The sequence below is a fragment of the Cynoglossus semilaevis genome, chromosome 13 (assembly GCF_000523025.1).
Source record: "Cynoglossus semilaevis isolate Cse_v1.0 chromosome 13, Cse_v1.0, whole genome shotgun sequence".
In the NCBI taxonomy this organism is placed as follows: Eukaryota; Metazoa; Chordata; class Actinopteri; order Pleuronectiformes; family Cynoglossidae; genus Cynoglossus; species Cynoglossus semilaevis.
In genome coordinates, this window is record NC_024319.1 from 5,270,232 (window position 1) to 5,286,202 (window position 15,971).

General features: G+C 41.6%; 2 protein-coding genes across 2 annotated transcripts in view; both read left to right on the forward strand.

Annotated features, from left to right (window-relative positions):
• Positions 1-1,840: 1,840 nt before the first annotated feature.
• Positions 1,841-13,305, forward strand: cyp11c1 (cytochrome P450, family 11, subfamily C, polypeptide 1). Its single transcript, XM_025061509.1, has 17 exons — positions 1,841-2,228; positions 2,417-2,705; positions 2,749-3,184; positions 3,827-4,191; positions 4,503-4,590; positions 5,498-5,724; positions 7,528-7,619; positions 7,732-7,954; positions 8,045-8,200; positions 8,635-8,849; positions 10,070-10,273; positions 10,399-10,580; positions 10,663-10,829; positions 11,137-11,215; positions 11,310-11,568; positions 11,641-11,701; positions 11,993-13,305. The coding sequence occupies exons 4-17, from the start codon at positions 3,944-3,946 to the stop codon at positions 12,087-12,089; spliced, it is 2,298 nt and encodes a 765-aa protein (XP_024917277.1). The 5' UTR covers positions 1,841-2,228; positions 2,417-2,705; positions 2,749-3,184; positions 3,827-3,943; the 3' UTR covers positions 12,090-13,305.
• A 627-nt stretch (positions 13,306-13,932) lies between these two features.
• Positions 13,933-15,971, forward strand: part of pklr (pyruvate kinase L/R) — a gene marked incomplete in the record, with an annotated part of 9,340 nt that continues 7,301 nt past the window's right edge. The window contains 1 exon segment of the mRNA NM_001328236.1: positions 13,933-13,995. Within this exon segment, the coding sequence (NP_001315165.1) occupies positions 13,990-13,995 (6 nt within the window).

The window sequence follows — 15,971 nt, forward strand, 5'->3', positions numbered from 1 at the left end:
CCTGCTGAAAAGTAAGGAAACAAACGTCCAGTCGTCTGGAGAAACTGTGTCTTCACTGTTGTGAAGTACAGATTATTTTCTGACCGTGTTCAGAAGAATTCACATCATTATTACATCAGATTTTTTTTTTTAACTATTTTTTATATTATATTAATTACATGTGCTCCCTGTCACTGCATTTCGATGCGATTTTTAATGTGAATGCTGTTTCTTTCATTTACCTCCAGGAAAACTTTTTTTGTTAATATGTTTCAGGATTTTTGAAGAGATTTGCATCAGACAACTGAACAGCAACAACAACAATGTGGTAGAGTAGAAAAGAAAAACAACCCTAGCACTGAACTGTGTCTGTGAACTGGACAGGAGTGAAACTCTTTAAAGATGAGTTCTTTAAAGAAGGTTTGTGTCTGTGAACTGGACAGGAGTGAAATTCTTTAAAGATGAAGGTTCACAAGCACAATTTGTTTAAATCACTGAGAGTCATCTGGGAAATCTCTTATTTAATTCAAATCTCTATGCAACAAAAACAAAACAACATTTCACTTCTGTGTTCTGTAATAACTGTTTTGTATAGAATGACGTTAGTAATCTCTTATTTAATTCAAATCTCTATGTTAAAAAAATACCACATTTCAGTTCTGTGTTCATTCAGATTATTTCATTGTATCCTGTCTAATAACTGTTTTGTATAGAACGACGTTAGTTATTTAAAAAAAAATCCTCTAAAAAAAAATCTCTTCTCTGTGTTTGTGGCTCCTTCAGTCATTAGCCATTATGTGTGTGTGAGTGTGTGTGAACACACTTTACACATTCATGTCACTGTCATCGACACGCAGCCGTCCGTCCTTTGGCAGTTGGACCGAGTGCAGCCCAGCAGAGACACAAGGATGAGTCAGGGAGACCAACTGTCCTCCGCAGCCTTGGCAGAGCTGAGCTGACACACATGCATGTGAAGCTGACTAAAGCAGACCTTCCTCTCAGCTGTGTGTGTGTACAGGTTCCTGTTGTACCTGTACTTGTGAGGACTTTGATTTTAAAGTGTTACTGTGGGGACATTGTGTCTTTTTGGGGACATTTTGCAGGTCCATGTTGAGTGAGAGTGCATTTTGAGGAGTTAGGATTAGAATTGGGTCAAGATTGAGATTAGACATATCTTTGTAACAGGGTTAGGATAAGGAGATAATGTATTATGTCTGTGTGAAGTGATGACTTGACAGAACACACACTCTCTGTGTGTGTGTGTGTAGACAGTAATCTTGCTCATGTTCTTTACAAGAATACCAAATCTAATTTATTTTTTATTAATTCTCACAAATGATGTTTAAATAAGTTACACAAACTTTTTTAATCTGCTTTTATTCATTTTTAATTCTTTACTGCTTCATTCTTTCCAGGGCAGCTGGAGCCAACGCCTGCACTCACAGAGCCAGGACTGGGTCACAGCCATCGTACAGTATGGAGACAAACAACCGTCCACACTCACATTCATCATTATTTGTTATGGGTTTTTTTTTTCTTTTCTTTATCCTGTCTGTCCATTCTCTGTGTGCCAAATTCTACAGCCAACGCTATTTTTTACTTCCCTTATTGACATCAGATAAAGTGAAAAAAAACTGTAACAGTTAATTTATCAAACTAAATATAAATATCCAGTATGATAAATGTAATTATATTTAACTTTTTTTTTTTTAGATGAATGTTTGACTCTTGTCTGTGCGTGCTGCGGTGTAATTGGGACAAAGAGCACGTGCAACTCGCGTGTCGTCACGTGACGCGCTATTGTGATTCACACTGAGTGTGACCCGGGTGTGTGTGTGTGTGTGTGTGTGTGTGTGTGTGTGTGTGCAGTCAACCAGAGCTTTCATGTAGGAATCCGAAAAAGCCAATTAGGAGATTCTCATGAGGATCAGTGGTCAGCACGTGATCACCATGACTCTGCGCCCAACACACACACACATATTGTTTTATATATAGATAAATATATATATATATATATAGTTTATATGTATGTGCACATATGTATATTTACATGACCTAGTATATATTTAGATAGACCTTTAGTTTTTTGGTGTGAATGTTTCTGGTCTTTTTTCAGGTCTCATTAAAGATGTATATTTAAATATCTTGGCGTGTTCGTCCACCCATCCATCCAACCATCCAACCTGCTGTCCGTCCATGTGTGTTTGAATTGCTGATAAACCTGACCGAGAGATCGATTTTTTTGACAGGTACATTTTACAGCTGGTGACATTTTTCTTCCCAAACTCCCAAACAAGGTTAAGTTAAAATATATACTGCATCATATTTCATAATGTGTGTGATTTAAATCACTAAAACATTCTATAAAAAAAAAACGTCTTCCAAGGTTGGACAAATGTTCACATTCTAAGTTTTATTGCTGTCTATTTTTAACCAGAACCTTGACGGTGACATTCTGGTTTATTGGCATGGATGGATGGATGGAGAGCCGTGGCCTCACTCTCTCCTCTTCAAACAGCTCTGTCAGCTGAGGTCAGTTGTCATCTCTTATCTCCCTGTGACTCAGGCACTGCTGTTTAGGTCCAGATCATCTCCATCTGTGATACAAGTGTCTCATATTGTCTCACGTCCTTTCGTTCACACCTGAGCTCATCTCTCCATCTTCGTTTGTCCAGTCAAATTAACCCTGATTATCAGCCTTTGAAGGAGCCGTGAAGAAGTGGAAGGTTACGTTTCACTTCACTGCAGGCGACGAAGAAAAGCCGGAAGGTTACGTTTCACTTCACTGCAGGTGACGAAGAAACTGAGAACGTGATCATAATGTGTCCATTAATGCAGCTTCACCAACATCTTTCAATCGTCTCACAGACACACGTGTGTCATCCAGGGCCTAACCAGATTTCCCTCCTTTAAATCCTTTAAGTACTAATCTGTATCTGAGCGCAGGGAGAAGAGAGGAGTGAAGTCAGTCTGGAGGATGAAAAGAGAAAAACAGACAGAGTTAGAATCCGACACGACCGACGCTCGTCTGCTCCTCTGAGGGGCCAGGGAGATAAAAAAGGCAGATTGTTTTGTTTTTCTTTGTTGTTCTCACACTTTTGTTCTAGAAGGCTCCGAGATATTGTGCGATAACGGTGGGGACCATCTGGAGGTTTATCAGGATTTCATCATCTAAGTCTCTGGCCAACTGTGGCTGCAGGCCCGGGTAAGAGGAGGAGTGAGAGATGATGCTGCTGAAATAACTCTGAAATAAACACTTGTTATTAATATGGACTTATTTAGACGTATTCTGTGAAAAAGTGAAACCTAAGATTAGAAAACACTTGTTATTAATATGGACTTATTCTGTGAAAAAGTGAAACTTAAGATTAGAACCTAAGATTAGAAAAAAAAATCATTGGACAGACATTAGTATCGAGAGCTAACAGCAGTTTATAAAGTAGGTTTTTTTTGTCAGTTGGTCCTTGACATGTGGCTCAGGGCTGTTTGGTAAAGATGGAGGCCACAGCCCTGTGTTTAACATGTCATCAGTTTGTACATGTTTGCAGTTGTACTTCTCTAGAAGCCCAGGCCTGACTGTGAAGCTTTTTTTAAAGAGTAGTTGGGGGGGGGTTAGTGGTCTGTACTGTAGCAGCTGTTTGACAAGGTGACTCCAAGGAATTGTAGCTCCTCAACCGTCTCCACTCTGCTCCATGAATGTGAGGTTCTCTGGGAGGACTGTAACTTTAAATATTCATGGCGTCATTGTGATATATTCACTTTTATTTGTCACAGTTTGACTCTTGCTCATCTTTGTGTGAGGCTTTGTGTGACACTTGTCTTTGTTCTTCCTCCCGGTTCACTGCAGAGCTGCATGTCGGAGCAACAAAGGATGAGACAAGAAGGAAAGTTCTGTACCGATAAATCGTACCAGTGAAGGTGTGATCGGTTCGTCCTGTAGCGAGCGCTCAGGTTCATCATCGTCATGGAGGCAGTGGTGAGAGTGAAGAGGTCTCTGAGGAGGCCCATCAGGAAGCTGACCTGCTGCGTGTCAGGGGTGAAGGAGCGGAGGTTGTGCGCTAAGCCTAGATACAAAAAAAGAGGAGGAGGAGGAGAAAAAGGAGCGAGAGGTGGAGGAGTCAGGGAAACAGGAAGGAACTCTCAACTCAGGGCTACGTCTCCCAGAGATCCATCTGCCATCCACTCGTACCGCGCTGACCTGGAGAAGGAGAGGCAAGTGCTTCATCACGTTATAACAAAAATTCCAGGTTGTATTCAGATGACTGCTGGTTCAAATCCTGGCCCTTGGCCGAGCCGGTGTGTTGAGCTAACACACTCTTATCCATTTGTAAGAAATCACAATAATAACCTACTGTACAAATGCTTTCTTTTGTGTCAAACTCAAACTTTCCTGTCATAGAAAGAATAGAGGTCGCCAGAGCAGGTGCTGTTTGCAGACAGATGTGATTTTATGTTGTGACATAATTGGATTCTGTCTCTAGCGCAGGTGTATTGATATGTGTGTGTGTTCTCTGTGTTCCCAGGAAGCAGCGGGAGGCGATGAATGCTCAGAAGAATGCAGAGAGAGCGGCACTGAGAGCTCATTTCAGGAGAAAATACCAACTGTCTGAGGTTCGTTTGGAACACAGCAAAAACATGTTCAATTTTTAACTTAAATGGATGGCTGTAACCCCCACTTTGGGAACCACTCATTAAGCCTATGCTAATCCTACAGCCCTCACTCCCCTAATTGGCCGTGGGTTTTTACAGTAGCTGGAAAACTTCCTGACAGTTCATTCCAGTCACCGACTTCATTAAATGTCCACTGGCTGCTGGCAACACAGAATATCTCACAACCCCGTCTCCCTCGACACTCTTCTGTAAGGCTAATCATAATGTTGTTGTTCATAAAAACATACGCTGACAGTTTTAAATATCTATCCTAACTCGCCAATTTAGAATTCACACCCATCTTAAATGGTTTTACCCACCAAAAAAAAACCAAAAAAAACTCTAAGGGGTTAGAATTAATTTCATGTTTTTATGTAATTTCTATACATGAACAGATTTGACCTATATGCAGGAAGTTAGGGTCTAATATTAAATTTAAATTTAAAATAAATCACTGGAACCTGTCTAGATTAGAAACTGCTCTAGCCTCACTTTTGCTAAGGGAACTACTTTTTTTCCACTGAATTCATAGTAAAATGTCTAAATATTACATCTTAATCTTTTATTCTCCCCAAGAATAAAAAGATTTATAAAGATTAAAGATTTATAGACAATGTGAGTGTCTCGTAAACAAATGGAGAAACACATGAAATACATTATATATATATATAAATGTATATATACGAACCTAAGGGGTGTTTGAAGACCACCAGTGGTCTACAAACCACTCTTTAAGAAGGGATCAGCCAGTCTGTATTAGCATGTTGAGTGTGTGTGTGTGTGTGTGTACATGGGTATTCATGCTCACCCGGAGAATGAAGAGCCCAGCCTTTCATCCTTAACCTCTTCATGTTTTTCCACCACCAAGGACCCAAAGGACATAAACCACCTGAGGTCCGTTGAAGGGAAAGTGTCGCTCCCCCATCAGCTGTCAAAGATTATTTACCCTGAAGCTAAAACCAAGGATGAAGGCTTCCAGCTGCTGAGGGCATTCCAAGGCCTCAGTTTGGACTCAGTGCTGCTCACAGGCAGGTGCAAACCCAGCAGGACGTCCACTGCTGCAGCAGCAGCCGGTGGGGACTCGTGTAGAGTCATGTAACTGATAAATAATCAGGGCGTGATCAGTTTTCTGCCCGTGGCACCAGATAATTGTCACACTAACACAGCAGAGAGACACAGCAGGGAGACGTAGACTCCTTCACCAGGGTCGTAGCTCAAACACGCAGCGACACATCACAGGGAATAAAGTCAATCATACCGACAGAAAACACACCTTTATACAAGTGTTGATTAAAGTGACAATAATTAATAGTTAAAAATATGACATGTATGTGTACTTTATATTTTTTGATATTATTATTTATATTAATTTTGAATTAATTGCGTGAATGTAGTTTATTCTAAATTGCATTGCATCTTTGCAAAAAAATCATAATTTTATCTTTTAAAAAATTACCTTTAAAATATTGTTCACGTTTTAAACATGTTTTATTAATATGGGAGTTTACACACATTAGATTTATTGAAATATCTAATCTTTATTGGCATTACACCAATCCAAACTAAGGACAAATATGATCCAGAATGTTCTCTGATGAGGTAATATATACAAGAATATTGCAGTAGTTGTCAAATTGTGTCAAAAAATTCCCAGTAATGCTTTGCGCAATGGTATTCATATCGCATTAATAGTTTGAACCGTTCTTTTCTTGTTTTCCTTTGGTTGATATTATTAAGCCGTATACAGCCTAATAAAAGGGCACTTCTTTATTGAGATTTAGTTTAGTGAGTTTTCGCTGTATTAACGTACTACGACTGCTCGTCGTAGTACGTACGAAGGTACGTTCGTGAAACGCTAATTTAAAAAAAAACAAAACAACCGTTGGTGTTGATTGACGTTAACCAGGTACAACTGATTTAACTTCGACAGACCAGAAATTGCCGCTAAGTCAATAAATAATGTGAGTTTTTGTTCAGTTGTCAGGTGACCTTAAACAGTGGTTAATATTATTTTAGAACGTGTGGAAATTAAGTAGTTGTCAGAAAATAGAAGCTAGTCTCAGAGAGGTGTTGTAGCTGTTTGAGTCACATCGATCCAAATGTGATCTATGTTTACACAGGTGAGGAACCTCAGGGAAACACACACACTCCTACTTTACTCAGGTGTGTTGTTTATTAAATGAATGTAGCTGATAAAATGAATTCATAGTTTAAACTACAAAACAAAACCTATTTTTATCTTATCTTAAGTCTGACTTGGCACAGTTTTGTTTGAGTCTTGCTAGTGTTTATAGGTGTGTATATTTGTACTCACTGTTTTTTTTACATTGTCAGATATCATTACTTGGTTTTAGACCATTATCAGTAAAATGTATTTTCCAAACAGTTGGTCACAGTTGGATTTTTTATTTTTTTATTTATCCATCCAGTCTTTCTCTACACCTTAGTCCATCGAAGAGAGACATAAAAAGACAAACGAACATTTGTACTTTAATAATATTTATTTATTTATTCATCAGTTTTTATGTTTCTCTTACATAAATTAGTTTCCATGTGTTTATTTTTCACTATATATGTGTGGACAAATGAGTAGATAAAGAATGTTACAAAGTGGTGTTAAAGAGTTTTATGTATATTTTTATAAAGATGAGTTGGAAAAAAATATTTCAACATTAATAAAGTTAAATTTTATGGATTGGAATTTTTATATTTGCTTCCCAGACAGTTTGACGATGGGCTAATGACAGTTTATAGTGTTGTTTGTAATAGTTAGGATTAAACGGGAAGTGTTTAGTGTGTGTGTGTGAATGAGGTGATCAGTCTAATGTTGTTCTTCTCTTGACCTTTGACACTAACACCCATAAATCATAGCCTCCTATCAGTCGATTGGACTGCTAGAACAGATCCAAGGATACCAGGAGGAAAACTAATGAGTTCCCCGGAGACAGAACTGACTCTGCTGGTCGTCGCAGCTCTGCAGGAGACCGATGGTCACATCTCCTCTGCACCATGAGGAGTGTGTCCAGTCGAACTCATGCCACCTGTGGCTCCAGAAAAGCTTTTTGTTAGGTTCAAATAAAAAGTCTTTGTGTCTTATTAAAGCAGGAGCCGTAGAGAAGGAGAAGTTAGAGGAGGCGAAGGGAGTTCACGATGCCGGAGCCAGAAGCAGAAGAGATGTGGACGGCTGTGTGAAGAGCTTCGAGAAGATCCCTCACACAGGAAGAAACGGCTGGCTCAACCTGGTCCGCTTCTGGAGAAAGGATTATTTCAGTCAACTCCACAAACACCAGGAGAGGACCTTCAGAGATCTGGGCCCCATCTACAGGTAGAAGACCAGGAGGTGGAGGAGGAGGAGGAGGAGGTGGATGGAGGCTTGTACAGTTGAATTTAAACATATTTCTTTGTTTGTATAAAGGGAGCACGTGGGCTCACACAAGAGCGTGAACATCATGATGCCGGTGGACATTGGTGAATTGTTCCGAGCCGAGGGTCTGCATCCCCAACGAATGACCCTGCAGCCGTGGGCTACACATCGTGAGACACGGAAACACAGCAAGGGAGTCTTCCTCAAGTCAGTACCGAGTCTGTCTTTACCCCAGGGGGTTTATACCATGCATACTTCTTTAGATGTATCTTTAGATTCAACTAAAATTCTTCAAACTGACCCTGTGGTCACATCAGACAGTAACTTAGTCACTAAAACTGGGTTAAATAAGGTAAAAAATAAATGTGAACTTCGTTAACATCGTTAACGTGGTCAGCTGACCAGAAAGTGAGCTCTTATGTCCATCCATGTTTAAATAAACAAATGAACTTAATGATGTTTGTTAATCAGTAAAAACAAAGACGTTCTAAGACCGAACGTTTCGACTTTTGCTCTTGTGTCGTGGCCTGTTTAGTTTGTGACTTATTTTAGTGCGCTCCACTTCCCCGTGCATCACAGTGATTGAGTGCGAATGAAACGGGTCGATTTAAGCACCTCGCTCTATTTTCTCCTCTCCGCAGGAATGGCGAGGAGTGGAGAGCTGACCGTCTACTCCTCAACAAGGAGGTGATGATGAGTGCTGCCGTGAAGCGTTTTCTTCCACTCCTTGATGAGGTGGCAAAGGATTTCTGTCAAATGCTTCAGGCCAGAGTGGACAGGGAGGGACGAGGGAAGGAGGGAAAACGCAGCCTGACCATTGATCCGAGTCCTGATCTTTTCCGCTTTGCGCTTGAAGGTCAGAGTTCATCCTCCCCACTGATTTGGGTTTGTTTTTTTTTAATTTGGCCACAAAACTGAACTCCTTTCGTCAGTGTGAAGAAGTAGAAGGAGACGAGTTCATGAGTTCATGTTAAAACCTATGATTTTAACCTTTTCTGACCTTGATGTTCTCAGGAAGGGGAACGTGACGATTAAAGCCCCTCCCTCTTTTCACATCCATTCTGCCTCAGTAAACGCTGACGCAGGCTGTGACGCCTTCTTACATCACAGTTACACCATTTTCTTTTTCAACAAACTCAGGGAAACCATCCTCATCCTAACCTCTCCTAAATTCTCCCTGCATCTGTTTCCGACTGGTTTTGACTCAGAAATGCTCCCACCTCTGTGTGTATCCAAGGGCACGTCTGATGTTAATGTAGAACAGAGGAACAGAGACCTTTATAAATAGTTGCGGCCGCAGAGATGACCCGAGCGGCTGCGTTCCTGCTGCAGCTCCGCTCCTTTCATCTGCCTTCCGGCAACATGTCACATCTACAAGTGCAAATGCAAACACAGGTTTGTGTGTATGTGAGGGTGAAGTGGTGAGACTTGATGACTTGGAGTTATGCTGGTCTTCTGTGAGTGGACCAGAGCACACACACACACACACACACGCACACACACACACACAGCCAGGTGCTAAGCCTGGATAGGAATAGACCTGCAAGAAACTCTATTACAGTCAGTGGTGTGTGGTTAATAGAACACAGGCATGTCTAATAGGTGTCGGGTGACTGGGGGAGGAGAGGGGAGGAGAGGGGGGGCAGTTCCTCCCAGACGTTGTGAGCACAGAGGACAAGACTGCCCCTGGCTGTGGAGCTGGATTTGAAAAATGTTTAATTCATCTGTTTTACCGCCTCAGAAGTGGCCTTTACTCTGAACACCATCTTACTGTAGGCCTGAGGTTTACGTAGTGTAGGGTGTCTCTCACCACTAGAGGGAGCCAGTGCCCTTTCAATGAGACACAAAACAAGACATTTTTCTAATACCAGAATACTACAGAAATAATTATCCCAATCGTATCTTGTCATGTGGCAAATTATTAATCAACTGCAACCATTTTTATCATGTGAGGTCTTTATTTATTCAAAATTAAATTCTAATCCTAAAGAATCCAGATCTTTGGTTACATCTTTGAAATGATGCCTCACCCCCCCCCCCCCCCTTCCCCCCCCCCCCCCCCCCCCCTCCCTCCAGCCAGCTGCCACGTCCTGTATGGAGAGCGTATAGGCCTCTTCTCCTCGACCCCCTCCATGGAGTCCCAGAAGTTCATCTGGGCCGTGGAGCAAATGCTGGCAACTACCCCGCCTCTGCTCTACCTGCCCCACCGCCTCCTCCTCCACATTGGCGCGCCCCTGTGGACCCAGCACGCCACTGCATGGGACCATATCTTCAGTCACGGTACGGAGAGCTGCGTTGATTGCTCCTCACCTCTGCACTCAGAGCTGATGTGACGCTCTAACTGTCGCTGCTTCATTAGCTCCGACTCCTCTTGACTCTTAATTGATGTTCTGTGCGTTTCACAGCCGAGGCCAGGATCCAGAGAGGGTACCAGCGCCTGTCATCGTTGCCGAGGAGTGTTTCGGAGGCCAGAGCAGCTGGTGGCCAGTACACTGGTGTTTTGGGCCAGCTGATGGAGAAAGGCCAGCTGTCTCTGGATCTCATCAAAGCCAACATCACTGAGCTGATGGCTGGAGGGGTTGACACTGTGTGTGTGTGTGTTTGTGTGTGTGTGTGATTGCCTTCCACCCGTCACTCTGTGTAAACCTCTAATCCCGTCTCGTCCACAGACGGCGGTGCCGCTGCAGTTCGCTCTGTTTGAGTTGGGCCGCAACCCACAGGTGCAGGAGGAGATTAGGCAGCAGGTGATGGCATCGTGGGCCAGCGCTGCTGGTGACCCTCAGAAAGCCCTGCAGGGGGCGCCTCTACTCAAGGGCACAATCAATGTGATTCTAAGGTACATTAACCCTTAGGCTTCAAACCAACCTTAACCTAATTTTAACTAGGTCTCCTTAACCTAACCAACTTATTTAACACGAATGTCACCTGACCAATCCCAGATATCAACTCAACTGGAATTAACTCATCGTTAATTGGGATAGATGCAACCTAAATTAATCTTAAACTAATTTAAACCAGCACTAACTCCTAATCTAATTCATTCCAAAACCAGCACTAACTCCTAATCTAATTCAGTCCAACCTAACCCTAACCCTAACCTTAACTAATCTAATTTAACCTCACCAACTTGACTTCTTTTCCAGACTTTATCCCGTTGGAATCACAGTGCAGCGGATGCCAGTCAAAGACATTGTTCTCCAGAATTACCACATACCTGCAGGGGTGAGATAACTGCCCCTCCTCCCCCCTTTACTTCCCCCTTGTCCTAAAAATAAAAGCATATCTTGATAATAAAGAGGACAATCTCTGCTCTCAGACGATGGTGCAGGCCTGTCTGTATCCACTGGGGAGGAGTTCCCAGGTGTTCCAGAATCCACACATCTTTGATCCACGTCGCTGGGGCAGCAGCAGCAGAGACGACGGACAAAAGGCCGAGGGGTCAGGGTTCCGCTCCCTGGCATTTGGGTTTGGAGCGAGGCAGTGCGTCGGGAGGAGGATTGCTGAGAACGAGATGCAGCTCTTCCTCATGCACGTGAGTTTCAGGAAATTCTACAGATTTGAATGTCAATACCAGTGACAGTGGCTCTTCCAAAAATAATAATAATATAATGTACCCAGTGTCCAACCTGTGACATTTCTGCTGTAAGGCAAGACTCCAAACCACTGCTTTTATGGTCTGTTCATCTGCAAGGATGTCAGCCTTTCTTCGTATTTTCCATTTTACAGTCAAAATGAAAAAAAAGGAGAATATGTTCAACTGTGACAGAAAAAAAAAGAGAACTGGCTCAGTAGGTGGCAGTAATGTGACATTTTCTAACCGTTTTGTTGCTTTTCTGCCACCTACTGGCTTTTCAGGATGTTATAGAAATGGATGATATTTAACGTGTTGTCTTAAATTTAAAAAAAAAAACTACACTTGTCGACATGTGTTGTGTATCCTGTGGCACGGAGAAAATGACAACGAAAGTAATGTGATTTTTGGTTTGTTTGACTCTTCAGATCCNTCGGTGTGACCTCCTCAGCGGACATCAAAACCAAATACACTCTCATCCTCCTGCCTGAGAGCCCCCCCAAGATCACCTTCAGAAAGCTTTGACACACACACACACACACACACACCACATGTTAAATCACCTGTCCATTATCCAGCCATATTCACCAACGCTGTGGTAAAAATCACTGACTCTTTTTCTCTTTACATTTAAAATTTTTAAATCACATTAATTATTCTTAAAAAATAAATCTCAATCGCCATTTCATCTCTAGTTGTCATTATTTACGCGTAGGCTTTCTCTGCATGCACAGCCCTCAATCCACCAGATGGCGCTATAATTTAGATTAATTAATTGATTTCCTCATGTTGTGACTGAGCCTCTTCACCAGTCACTTTCCTACTGGGCACCAACAGCTTCACCGTCTGCAGCAGATCTGGGGTCAGTGATAGTTTTTGTTATTACACATTGAATTAATTCCCGTCATATTGAACCACGCTGTTCTCCGATCTGTTTCTGTTTAAATTCAAATGTATTTAGTTCATTTCCACGGTGTTCTCTCCGACGCTGCTGCACAAACAAAACACAGTTTGTTTCTCTTTACATTTTTTTTTTCTCTCTTTAACTCACAGCACGGTCTCTTTATATTTATTTATATTTTTCTTTATATTTATTTATCTGCTCTTTTAAGTTCTGCTGATGAAGCTTGTTTATTCCGTTCTTATTATAGCCATTTTGTCCACATCACCCTGAGTGTCGTTGCCCTTTACTCTCTTTACATAAAGATGACCTTTGCCCCCCCCCGTGGTTATTAAGTGCCTCCTGTTGAATCACACGATTGCAGCGTGATTTCTGGGGCACCGAGCTGCAGGGTTACCTTTTTCAACTCAAATCACGATCAAAGGTCTGTTTGCCCTCTGGCTAACCATTTACATCCTGCCGACCCTGGTTGGTGTGTGTGTGTGTGTGTGTGTGTGTATGTGTGTGTGTAGCGGCACACGTTCTGCTTCAGTGTCTCCATCGTACTTCTCTGTGGAGTAATGTGAAGGATAGAACTGCAGTAAAGTGTCAGTAAGTATGCTCAGCCATACTGTACATCACGACGACTGTTTGTCGCAGAAGTATCAGTTTTGTGACGGTGAGGAAATAAATAAAGTAATAAATGAACTACAGAGTCATAAAAGTAATCCTCACAGGTCTTTTTATTGGCCCTCAGCAGGACTGGTATCTTTTCATCTGTATCTGATCTGAGTTCTGCTTGTTTTTCTGGTAAAAAAAAAAAAAAAAAAAAAAAAAATTTCCTGTTTTTTTTTTATAACCAGGGTCCCCAACCCCCGGTCCAGGGACCAGTGACAGTCCGTAAGTCATTTGGTACCAGGCTGCAGTGGGACACAGTGAAAAAATGTACTTTAGTTTTACTAATTTACTTCATTCATAAAGAATCCAGTCATATCCCTTTAGTTTTCTCATTCAAAGATAATCTGTCAGTGTTTTAAAACAGCAGGTCAAAGGTCATTCAGACTCTGATACTAGTCCCAAAAAAATTAGTGATGTAACACACAGTTACTGGTGCTGGTTACCATTAAAATAATGATTAAAATATTCAAAATAATCAGACTGATCAGTCCCACACAGGACTGAGTAGTACTGTGTGTACAGTTAGGTATTTCACCTGTAGTAACCTGTTATATTACACAACCGTGCAGTGTGATATTGTTGACATTGAGATTCTTTTATTGTTTTAGAAACCTGTTCACCGAGTCAGGTTCGTCAACCTCGGTAACTCACCGCAGTCACCTTTTCTTTACCAGCAGTGGATTTGCTCCATAGGCTGAGAGTGGGAGGAGAGATGAAACAGCAGGTCGTGGTGAGAGAGAGACAAAGAGAGAGAGAGAGAAAGAAAGAGAGAGAGAGAGAGTGGACGTGAGTGAAAAAGTCACCAGTGGACGAGTTTAGGAGAGTCAGCAGTGGAAGGACTGAACAGAGGTTGAGAACAAACTGAAGATGGGTAAGTCAACACTTCACAGTCAGTACACTGACACTGGGAGACGCAGTAGACCAGGAAAAACAGAACATATTTTCTACACACAAGTACACACCCAAATACTGCACTACAGTACAAAAACGGTATTCAGAGATGTTTCTGATGTTTGGTTGAATATATTTTACCACAGGTTTGGATAAAATATATAAATATGTAGTGGATCATCTACTACAGTTTCATGTCCTTTAATATCCTGTTTTAAAGCTAAGCTAATGCTATATAGCCTTCATTAATGTTTAGTAATTGACATTATGGACATATTTTGTATTTCTGTGAGTCAATATTTTTCTATAGTATTTTCATGTACACGAAGATGAAGCACAAGTTTTCCTAAGTTTTTTTTTCATAGTGTGGTTCTTCTGTCCTAGTTGACCGTAGGTGTGAGGCAGGAATGATTCTTATCTCAGTATCTGTCATGGCTGATGGACCCCCCCACCCTGTGTCCGTCCTCTGTAACTAGTGTGAGTTGTGTGGAAGTTGAATGAATGAAGTTGAGGTCAGGGAATGTCATTTGTCCATTTATTTCAATGGAGAATTTCAGCGTAACACAAAGCCTTCTTTCTCATCTGTCTTTCATATTTGTTCCTCCGTCTACTGCATTCTGACCACCAGGGGGAATTTTTCTCACGTGTCACCTTTACACCATGTGACTCCATTCATTTGTAGCACATGTCCAGTGCTAACACTTGTTATAAAAGCAACATAATTAACCAGGATAACGTAGCCTCAGACCAGTATCACTACTATTTCCCAGCATGCACTAGATAACTCTAAACTCTAAAGTCTTTAAACTCTAAAGGTATTTACAGAGGGTTGGACCAGAGTTTTTTTTTTTTTTTTTTTTTTTGTCCAGCAGCCATTTCTTTCTGACTGCTTGGTAGTTGCCATGGTTACGCCATTCAAACCCTCCCACACCCAACTAAAGGAGAAGGTGATCAGAGCACACAGTGGCTCATGACCATTTAAAGGTAAAGGCTCAAAAAAAAGATCACACTTAGGTCATTTTTGCTCATGTTACTAACACCTCATCAGACAAGGAACTGTATTTATTTGCATGAAAGCAGTGTAAAAAGTCCTTTAACTTCAGTGAAGTTAAATGTTGGTTTTCCTCCCTACATGTTGGTCAATGATCAAATCCACACACACAACAGAAAAACGTGGGCCACACGGCAGCACAGAGTTCTCTGATGTACAGTGGATACAGTACCATGTCAGGTCCTGTAGTCAGTGACGTTCTGTAACTTCTGTCTCTCTGACTCTATATTTAGATTCATGTTTCCTGCAGGTAAACACTTGTCTGTGTGTGTGTGCATGTGTGGCACCCTGAGAGGTGTTGGAGAAAAAGACCTCAGTGGGAGACGGGATGATTTGTGCAGCCGTGCAGCAGAACTGGGTCAGAGCAGAGAGACAGACAGAGAGACAGACAGAGAGGAAAAAAAAGAGAAAATCTGAAGACCAGAGCTGTGTTTGTTTTCACCACGCTGTGTCCTCAACATATTTCAATGCCTGGGAAGAACACAAACATTAGACATAGTGTTGTTTTACCACAGACTACAAACCAGGGCTGTCAGTTGATTAATCAGATGAATCATTCATTTAATCAACCATAACTAATCATGATTCATTTTAGGTAAATTATTATTCCTAAATATGAGAGATAAGACTGTATTCTGACGTCCGTTGATGCAGCAGTTTTACCGGTTTTACCCAGTTCCAGAGTAAACTGTCTCCATCGTGATAACACGCCTCAGTCGTGTTACGTTAAGCCAGCAGGTGGGGCACTGACAGGTTAGCTGTGTTTACTTTATTAAAATGGGTGGTTTTTGAAGTCTCTCAGTGAAAATGTGTTTCAGTTGTTGCCCAACATTCTTTTGAATCTTAATGAACATTACATGTGACAGTAATTACACGGCTGCCCCAGGAAGGGCTAATCTACCCCTCC